This window comes from Arachis duranensis, chromosome 7, assembly GCF_000817695.3.
Source record: "Arachis duranensis cultivar V14167 chromosome 7, aradu.V14167.gnm2.J7QH, whole genome shotgun sequence".
In the NCBI taxonomy this organism is placed as follows: domain Eukaryota; kingdom Viridiplantae; phylum Streptophyta; class Magnoliopsida; order Fabales; family Fabaceae; genus Arachis; species Arachis duranensis.
In genome coordinates this window covers 57,603,788-57,614,680 of record NC_029778.3, presented here as the reverse complement: position 1 = coordinate 57,614,680, position 10,893 = coordinate 57,603,788, and the positions used below count along the sequence as shown (strand labels likewise).

The window sequence follows — 10,893 nt, the reverse complement described above, 5'->3', positions numbered from 1 at the left end:
GGGCTCGTAAGCTACTGTTGAGGGAGCTCTTTCTTTTCTCTTTCTTGAGGATGATTTTCTAGCCCTTGGTGCCATGAAAAGTGAAAAAGCAGAGAGTTCCCAATACCAAACTTAAAAATTTTGCTCGTCCCTAAGCAAAGAGTGAAGAAAGAGTGGTGAATTTGGTTGTGGTAGAGGTGATGGAGGGATTGGAATGAAATTTGGATTTATGGAGAGGTGAGGTTGAAAGATATGATTAGGATATGTAGAAATACGATAAAGATATAATGGAAATTTGGGGGAAAGTTTTATGAAGGAGAAATAGTGGTGGAGATAAAAAAATATGATATGATAAGATATGAGTGAAAAGGGGGAGATTTGGTTGGACAAGTCAACTCGGTTTGGGAGGCAGCCCCTCTCACGGCATTGAACGCTAGTGTGGCATTGAACGTGGAGAGTGGGTTTTTTTTGGGTTGAGTGTAGAATTCAACGCCAAGAATGGGCGTTGAATGCCCTAGGGGGACCAAAAGTTGGTCCTAGTTCCCTCCTAATTGGACATTAAACGTCCAATATTGTATTCCCCTGTGGGCGTTGAACGCCGTATCTGGCGTTCAACGCCAACACGGGGTCTCCTCTAAGGTATTCTATTTCTCTTGCTATGCTTTTCTGTTCCTATTCTGAGTGCTAGACATAATCACAAACGTTAGAAAAGTAATATAAACTATGAGAATAAATAGAAAATAACTGCATATGAAATCAAACTCGAATAAATGAATATAAAACAAAAGAGTGTGAAATTAAACGATAGGGTACATATGGTTGGGTTGCCTCCCAACAAGTACTTTTTTACTGTCATTAGCTTGACATCCACAGTTGTCATGTCAGCAAGAGAGCGGCGTGCTCACAAACCATCTTCTCCCCTAGGTAGTGTTTTACTCTTTGGCCATTGACTGTGAATATTTGATCTGAATATCTGTTTTGAAGTTCCACATGACCATAGGGTGACACCCCAGTGACCACCAAATGGTCTTGTCCATCATGACTTGAGCTTCCCAGGGAAGAACTTGAGTCTAGAATTGAAAAGTAAAACCTTCTGGCTAGGTTCGAAGACACTGGAAGCCATCTTCTTATCATGCCATTTCTTTGCCCTTTCCTTGTAAACTTTGGTGTTTTCATAGGCATTATACCGGAACTCATTCAGTTCATTTAGTTGAAGCAATCTTTTCTCTCCTGCAACCTTGGCATTGAAGTTTAGGAATCTCGTTGCGCAGTATGCTCTGTGCTCCAACTCGACTGGCAGATGACATGCTTTACCATAGACTAGTTGATAAGGAGACATTCCAATAGGGGTCTTGAAAGCTGTCCTGTATGCCCAGAGAGCATCATCAAGCTTCCTTGTCCAGTCCTTCCAGGAGATGCTCACTGTCTTCTCCAAGATCCTTTTGAGTTCCTTATTTGAGACCTCAGCTTGTCCACTTGTCTATGGATGGTAGGGGATTGCCACCTTATGACGGACTCCATACTTATGCAGAATTGAGTCCAGCTAGTTATTGCAAAAATAGCTGCCTCCATCACTAATCAGTGTCTTTGGGACACCAAACCTGCTGAAAATAATTTTCTGTAGGAATTTCAGCATAACTCAGGTGTCATTAGTGGGTGACCCTATCACCTTAACCCATTTGGACACGTAGTCTACAACCACCAGAATGTACTTGTTTGAGTATGAGGGTGGAAAAGGTCCCATAAAGTCTATCCTCCATACGTCAAATAACTCAATCTCCAGGATCTCTTGCTGTGCCATTTCATGATTGTGAGGAAGGTTTCCAGCTCTTTAACACTTATCACAGTTTCTTACGAATTCTCGGGAGTCCTTGAAGAGGGTTGGCCAGTAGAACCCGCTCTGAAGGACCTTGGTGGCTGTTCTCTCTCCTCCAAAATTTCCTCCATACTCGAAACCATGACAATGCCAAAGAATCTGCTGGGCTTCCTCCTCTGAGACACACCGCCTTATCATCCCATCTAAGCACCTCTTAAAAAGATAGGGTTCATCCCACAAGTAGTATTTGACATCATGCAAAAGTTTTCTGACTTATTGTTTTGTGTACTCCTTGGGGATGAACCTCATGGACTTATAGTTTGCAATGTCTGCAAACCATGGCGCCTTGTGGATCATAAATAGGTGTTCATCCAGGAATTTCTCCTTTACAGCAGTCGTAGTGGGCGACGTTCATTCCTCAGGTTCAATCCTAGATAGGTGATTTGCTACCTGATTTTTGGATCCCTTTCTATCCCTGATTTCAATGTCAAATTACTGAAGGAGCAGCACCCATCTGATTAATCTTGGTTTCGAATCCTGCTTGGTAAAAAGGTACTTAAGAGCAGCATGGTCAGTATAAACAATAACCTTGAAACCAATTAAATAGGACTTAAAATTATCAATTGCATAGATAACTACCAGTAACTCCTTCTCTGTTGTGGTGTAGTTCTTTTGAGCATCATTCAGAACACGAATGGCATAATAAATGACATGCATAAGCTTGTCTTGTCTCTGTCCCAAAACCGCTCCTATGGCATAATCACTTACGTCACACATTAATTCAAATGGTAAACTCCAATGTTTTGTAACCTCCTTTTGGACCACCTCTTTTATAGTTGAATTCAACCGCTTCTGTGGTTGCATGACTGGTTTAGCATCATCTTCGAGAAGAATCTTGTGCATGCATTTGGTCAGACTGATCTCTTTTAAGTCATTTATGGACCACCCGAGAGCAGTTTTATGGTTCTTGAGTACTTGAAACAGTGCTTCTTCCTCCTGCTGCCTCAGAGAAGAGCTTATAATCACAGGATAAGTGTTTTCTTTGCCTAAGAACACATACTTTCAGGATGGAGGTAAGGGATTTAGTTCGAATTTAGGGGGTCCTTCCTCAACACTGGGCCTGCTTAGCATCTCCCTTGGAGGTGCTGGCTCATCTAGATCAGGTAGAGTGTCTTCAAGAATAGTGTCTAGTTCCTCCTCAAGTTTTTCAACTTCAAACACTTCTTCGACTAGGGGATCTATGGTGTTTATCTTTATGCATTCCTCTGGGGAATCTGGGTATTGCATAGCTTCGACTGCATTCAGTACAACCTCCTCATCATTGACTCTTAGTGTCACTTCCGCCTTCTGGACGTTTATGAGAATTCATCCTATGCCCAGGAAAGGTCTTCCTAAAATGATGGATTCATTCTTTTCCTCCTCCATATCCAGTATCACAAAGTCCATAGGAAAGGTAAAGGGTCCCACTCTCACAAGCATGTCTTCCACCACTCCCAATGGAAACTTGACTGAACAGTTAGCCAGTTGAAGGCAAATACGGATGGGCTTTATTTCTTGAATCTAAAGTTTCTTCATTAATGATAATGGAATTAGGTTTTTGCTTGCTCTAAGATCGCATAGGGCCTTTCTTATACAGATATTTCCAATAATGCAAGGGATTATAAAGCTCTCAGGGTCTTGCAGTTTCTCTGGTAGATTCCTCTGAATGACTGCACTGCATTGCTTAGTGAGTATCAATGTTCCTGCCTCTCTCCAGTCCCTTTTGTTACTCAATATGTCCTTCATAAACTTAGCATAGAAAGGCATTTATTCCAGAGCCTCTGCAAAGAGGATTTTGATCTGAAACTTCTTGAAAACTTATAAGAACTTGGCAAATTACTTATCCTTTTTTGCCTTCTAGAGTTTCTGAGGATATGGTAGCTTTCCCTTTTATTCTGGGACTTTTGACAGTGCAGGATGAGTATCTAGGGTGACTGGAAAGGGATTATTAGGGTGTTTGCGGAGAACGTCCTTTGAATTGGCGTTTATGGCTCCTCCACTCTCTGGGCATTGAATGCCCATTCTGCCCCCTCCTGGGTGTTCAGCGCCCTTCCTGGTGTCCTGGGTTGTTGTGTTTTCACTCTCTGGTGTTTCCTCTTCGTCCTGCACAATATTGTTCCAAGGTTTGGTATTCAGGGACCTATCACTCCTCAATTGAATAGCTTGGCATTCCCCTCTTATCTATTCAGATATCTACTATTTGGCCAAGCTCAATTGCACTTCCATATTCTTGCAGGAAGCTCAAGTCTCCTGTAATACTTCTGCAAGCATGGAAGCCAGGTTGGGTGCAGTGTTGGGTTGTGGGGGTTGAGAAGAAGTGTTGTTGACTGAACTTTGCAAGCTTAGCACTTGTTGTGTGAGAAAGTTTAGTTGTTGGGTGATGAGCGGATAATTTATACGCTTTTTGGCATTATTTTTAGATAGTTTTTAGTAGGATCTAGCTAATTTTTAGTATATTTTTATTAGTTTTTATGCAAAAATCATATTTCTGGACTTTACTATGAGTTTTTGTGTATTTTTGTGATTTCAGGTATTTTCTGGCTGAAATTAAGGGACATTAGCAAAAATCTGATTCAGAGGCTGAAAAAAAACTGCTGATGTTGTTGGATTCTGACCTCCCTGCACTCGAAATGGATTTTTTAGAGCTACAGAAACCCAAATGGCGTGCTCTCAATTGCGTTGCAAAGTATACATTCAGGGCTTTCCAACAATATATAATAGTTCATACTTTGCTTAAGTTTTGACGACACAAACTGGCATTCAAACGCCAATTTCCTGCCCTATTCTGGCGTTAAATGCCAGAAACAGGTTACAAGCTAGAGTTAAACGCCCAAAACAAGCTGCAAACTGGCGCTTAACTCCAAGAAAAGTTTCTACACATGAAAGCTTCAATGTTCAGCCCAAGCACACACCAAGTGGGCCCGGAAGTGGATTTCTACATCATTTACTTATTTCTGTAACCCTAGTAACTAGTTTAGTATAAATAGAACTTTTTACTATTGTACTCACATCTTTTGATCATATTTTGATCTCTTGATCACATTTTGGGGGCTGGCCATTCGGCCATGCATGGACCTTCATCACTTATATATTTTCAACGGTGGAGTTTCTACACACCATAGATTAAGGTGTAGAGCTCTGCTGTTCCTCGAGTATTAATGCCACGGAGATTGTCGGCTTGAAGCAAGCTATGGTCATCTTGTAAATCTCAGTTAGGCGGATTCAAATGGTTATGGAGTTTTGATAATTAAAAGATAAATAAATATAAAATAAAGCTAGAGATACTTATGTAATTTATTGGTGGGAATTTCAGATAAGCGTATGGAGATGCATTATTCCTTCTGAATCTCTCATTTCCTACTGTCTTCGTTCAATCACTCATACTCCTTTCCATGGCAAGCTGTATGTTGGGGATCACCGTTGTCAGTGGCTACCTCCAGTCCTCTCAGTGAAAATGGTCTAACTACGGGTTACGTAAGGCTAATCATCTGTCGGTTCTCACTTGTGTTGGAATAGGATCCAGTAATCCTTTTGTGTCTGTCACTATGCCCAACAGTCATGAGTTTGAAGCTCGTCATAGTCATCCCATCCCAGATCCTACTCGGAATACCACAGATAAGGTTTAGACTTTCCGGATCTCAAGAATGCTGCCAATTGATTCTAGCTTATACCACGAAGACTCTAATCTCACGGAATGGAAGGCTCTGTTGTCAGGAGGGGCAACCATGCGTCGTGAACTAGGAATCCTAGAGATATACATCCAAGCTTGTTTTCAGGTAGAACGGACGTGGTTGTCAGACACGCGTTCATAGGTGAGAATGGTGATGAGTGTCACTTGATCATCACATTCATTATGTTCTTGTGTACGAATGAATATCTTAGAATAAGAATAAGCTTAAATTGAATAGAAGAACAATAGTACTTTGCATTAATACTCGAGGAACAGCAGAGCTCCACACCTTAATCTATGGAGTGTGTAGAAACTCCACCGTTGAAAATACATAAGTGTTAATCGTGTTCATTGGTTTCGGCCCCAGAGATGGAACCAGAATAACCAAGACCTAGGTCTAAGGACTAAACGTCCAAAGATGTATGATATCTGAGTACAATAGTAAAAAGTTTTATTTATACTAAACTAGTTACTAGGGTTACAAAAATAAGTAAATGATGCAGAAATCCACTTCCGGGCCCACTTGGTGTGTGCTTGGGCTGAGCATTGAAGCTTTCATGTGTAGAGGCTTTTCTTGGAGTTAAACGCCAGTTTTTATGCTAGTTTGGGCGTTTAACTACAGCTTCTATCTTGTTTCTGGCGTTTAACGCCAGCATAGGCTAGGAAGTTGGCGTTTGAATGCCAGTTTGCGCCGTCAAAACTCGAGCAAAGTATGGACTATTATATATTGTTGGAAATCCCAGAATGTCTACTTTCCAACGCAATTGAGAGCGTGCCATTTGGGTTTCTATAGCTCCAAAAAATCCATTTCGAGTGCAGGGAGGTCAGAATCCAACAGCATCAGCAGTCCTTTTTCAGCCTCTGAATCAGATTTTTTCTCAGGTCCCTCAATTTCAGCCAGAAAATACTTGAAATCATAGAAAAACACACAAACTCATAGTAAAGTCTAGAATGTGATTTTTGCTTAAAAACTAATTAAAATATACTAAAAAGTAGCTAGATCCTATTAAAAACTACCTAAAAATAATGCCAAAAAGCGTATATATTATCTGCTCATCACAACACCAAACTTAAATTGTTGTCCCCAAGCAACTGAAAACAAAATAGGATAAAAAGAAGAGAATGTATAATGAATCTCACAATATCAATGAAACATAGTCCCAATTAGATGAGCGGGGCTAGTAGCTTTTTGCTTCTGAACAGTTTTGGCATCTCACTTTATCCTTTGAAATTCAGAATGATTGGCATCTATAGAAACTCAGAATTTTAGATAGCGTTATTGATTCTCCTAGTTTAGTATGTTGATTCTTGAACACAGCTACTTTTTGAGTCTTTGCCATGGCCCTAAGCACTTTGTTTTTCAGTATTACCACCGGATACATAAATGCCACAGACACATAACTGGGTGAACCTTTTCAGATTGTGACTTAGCTTTGCTATAGTCCCCAATTAGAGGTGTCCAGAGTTCTTAAGCACACTCTTTTTATTTTGGATCACAACTTTAACCACTCAGTCTCAAGCTTTTCACTTGGACCTTCATGCCACAAGCACATGGTTAGGGACAGCTTGATTTAGCCGCTTAGGCCTGGATTTTATTTCCTTGGGCCCTCCTATCCATTAATTCTCAAAGCCTTGGATCCTTTTTACCTTGCCTTTTGGTTTTAAGGGCTATTGTCTTTTTCTGTTTGCTTTTTCTTTTTCTTTCTTTTCCTCTATTTTTTCCCTTTTTTCGCTATTTTCTCTTTTTCACTGCTTTTTCTTGCTTCAAGAAGCAATTTTATGATTTTTCAGATTATCAATAACATTTCTCTTTGTTCATCATTCTTTCAAGAGCCAACAAATTTAACATTCATAAACTTCACTATAAAATATATGCACTGTTCAAGCATTCATTCAGAAAAACAAAAAGTATTGCCACCACATCAAAATAATTAAACTAATTTCAAGATAAAATTTGAAATCCAAGTACTTCTTGTTCTTTTGTAATTAGGCACATTTTTAATTTAAGAGAGGTGAATGATTCATGGAATTATTCATAGCTTTAAGACATAGACACTAGACACTAATGATCATGTAATGAAGACACAAACATGGATAACACATAAATCATGAAGATCGAAAAATAGAAAAATAAGAACAAGGAAATTAAAGAACGGGTCCACTTTAGTGATGGCGGCTAGTTCTTCCTCTTGAAGATCCAATAGAGTGCTTGAGCTCCTCTATGTCTCTTCCTTGCCTTTGTTGCTCCTCCCTCATAGCTTTTTGGTCCTCTCTGATTTCATGGAGGATAATGGAGTGCTTTTGGTGCTCCATCCTTAGTTGGTCCATGTTGTAACTCAAGCCTTCCAAAGAGGTGTTGAGTTGTTCCCAATAGTTGTGTGGACGAAAATGCATCCCTTGAGGCATCTCAGGGATTTCTTGATGAGGAATTTCCTCATGCTCTTGTTGAGGTCCATGAGTGGGCTCTCTTGTTTGCTCCATCCTTTTCTTATTGATGGGCTTGTCCTCTTCAATGAGGATATCTTCTTCTATGTCAATCCCAGCAGAATTACATAGGTGACAAATGAAATGAGGAAAGGCTAACCTTGCCAAAGTGGAGGAGTTGTCAGCCACCTTGTAGAGTTCTAGAGGTATGATCTCATGAGCTTCCACTTCCTCCCTAATCATGATACTATGGATCATGATGGCCCGATCCACATTTACTTCTGATTGTTTGCTAGTAGGAATGATAGAGCGTTGGATGAACTCCAACCATCCTTTAGCCACAGGCTTAAGGTCTGGTCTTCTCAATTGAACCGGCTTGCCTCTTGAGTCTCTTTTCTATTGAGCTCCTTCCACACATATGTCCATGAGGACTTGGTCCAACATTTGATCAAAGTTGACCCTTCTAGTGTAGGGGCATGTGTTTTCTTGCATCATTTTCAAGTTGAATGCCAACCTTACATTTTCTGGACTGAAATCTAAGTATTTTCCCTGAACCATTGTAAGCCAATTCTTTGAATTCGGGTTCATACTTTGATCATGATTCCTAATGATCTATGCATTGGCATAGAACTCTTGAATCATTAAGATTCTGACTTGTTGAATGAGGTTGGTGAGAACTTTCCAACCTCTTCTTTGGATCTCATGTCGGATCTCCGGATATTCATCCCTTTTGAGCATGAAAGGGACCTCAGGGATCACCTTCTTCTTGGCCACAACTTCATAGAAGTGGTCTTGATGGACCTTTGAGATGAATCTCTCCATCTCCCATGACTCGGAGGTGGAAGCTTTTGCCTTCCCTTTCCTCTTTCTAGAGGTTTCTCCGGCCTTAGGGGCCATAAATGGTTATGAAAAAACAAAAAGCAATGCTTTTACCACACCAAACTTAAAAGGTTTGCTCGTCTTCGAGCAAAAGAAGAAAGAAAGAATGGGAAGAAGAAGAAAATGGAGGAGATAAAGGGAGAGCTAGGTTCGGCCAAGGGGGTGGGAGAGGGCCTTGGATGCCATAAATGGTTATGGAAAAACAAAAAGCAATGCTTTTACCACACCAAACTTAAAAAGTTTGCTCGTCTTCGAGCAAAAGAAGAAAGAAAGAAGGGGAAGAAAAAGAAAATGGAGGAGATGGATGGAGAGATAGGTTTAGCCAAGGGGGTAGGAGAGGGTTTGTGATATATGAAAATGAAGGAGTGAAGAGGGGTACTTATAGGGAAAAAGAGAGGGAGAGTGGCCAAATGGAATTGGGTGGGTTTGGGAGGGAAAAGTGTTTGAATTTGAAAGTGAGGTAGGTGGGGTTTTTTTTTGGGGAAGAAGGATGGAGGTGATTGGTGAAGAGAATATGGGGGAAGAGAATATGATTTGATAGGTGAATGGTGTTTTGGGTAGAGTGTTATAGAGATATGATCGACCTACAGGTTCAGGTAACCCTCGGAACAGTAGTGTTATAGAGATGTGTGAGGGGGAAAGAAAGAGAGGTGGGGAAGGTGGGGATCCTGCGTGGTCCATAGATCCTGAGGTGTCAAGAATTTCTCATTCCTGCACCATTTAGGCGTGCAAAATGCCCTTAGAGTGTAATTCTGGCATTTAACGCTAGACTGCTGCCTATTTCTGGCGTTAAACGCCAGCTTTTATACCTTTCCTGGCGTTTAACACCATGCTGTTACTTGTTTCTAGCGTTTAACGCTAGCTTGGTGCTCTGTTCTGGCGTCAAATGCCAGTCTGGTACCCATTTTTGGCGTTAAACGCCTAGAATAGTGCTAGACTGGGCGTTTAACGCCAATTCTGCTACTCTTACTGGCGTTTAAACGCCAGCGTGTTCTTCCTCTAGGGTGTGCTGTTTTTAATGCTGTTTTTGAATTTGTTTTGATTTTTGCAGTTATTTTTATGACTCCACATTATCATCAACCTAACGAAAACATAAAATAGTATAGATAAATAAAAATTGGGTTGCCTCCCAATAAGCGTTTCTTTAATGTCAATAGCTTGACAGTGGGCTCTCATGGAGCCTCACAGATATTTAGAGCATGGTTGGGGCCTCTCAACACCAAACTTAGAGTTTGGTTGTGGCCTTCCAACACCAAACTTAGAGTTTGAATGTGGGGGTTTTGTTTGACTCTGTATTGGGAGAAGCTTTTCATGCTTCTTCTCCATGGGTACAGAAGGAGAACCTTGAGTCTTGAATACAAGGTAGTCCTTATTCAATTGAAGGACCAACTCTCCTCTGTCAACATCAATCACAGCTTTTGCTGTGGCTAGGAAAGGTCTGCCAAGGATAATGGATTCATCCTCATCTTTCCCAGTGTCTAGGATTATGAAATCAGCAGGGATGTAAAGGCCTTCAACCTTCACCAGCACGTCCTCTACTAGTCCATAAGCCTGTTTAATTGATTTGTCTGCCATCTCTAGTGATATTCTTTCAGCTTGTACCTCAAAGATTCCTAGTTTCTCCATTACAGAGAGTGGCATGAGGTTAATACCTGACCCTAGGTCATACAAAGCCTTCTCAAAGGTCATGGTGCCTATGGTGCAAGGTATCAAAAACATTTCGGGATCCTCTTTCTTTTGAGGTAATGTATGCCTAATCAAGTTATTCAGTTCATTGGTGAGCAAGGGGGGTTCATCCACCCAAGTCTCATTACCAAATAACTTGGCATTCAGCTTCATGATTGCTCCAAGGTACTTAGCAACTTACTCTTCAGTAATATCTTCATCCTCTTCAGAGGAGGAATAGTCATCAGAGCTCATGAATGGTAGTAGTAGGTTTAATGGAATCTCTATGGTCTCTAGATGAGCCTCAGATTCCTTAGGTTCCTCAATTGGAAACTCTTTTTTGTCCATAGGACGTCCCATGAGGTCTTCCTCACTAGGATTCACATCCTCCTCCGGCTTTTGTTGATCCTTCCATGAGAAA

General features: G+C 40.8%; 1 protein-coding gene across 1 annotated transcript; it reads right to left on the bottom strand.

The window, feature by feature from the left end:
* Positions 1 to 1,015: 1,015 nt before the first annotated feature.
* LOC107459137 (uncharacterized) lies at positions 1,016 to 1,780 on the bottom strand. Its single transcript, XM_016077348.1, has 2 exons — positions 1,649 to 1,780; positions 1,016 to 1,459 (listed from the first exon to the last, which is right to left on the bottom strand). The coding sequence occupies exons 1-2, from the start codon at positions 1,778 to 1,780 to the stop codon at positions 1,016 to 1,018; spliced, it is 576 nt and encodes a 191-aa protein (XP_015932834.1).
* Positions 1,781 to 10,893: the final 9,113 nt, after the last annotated feature.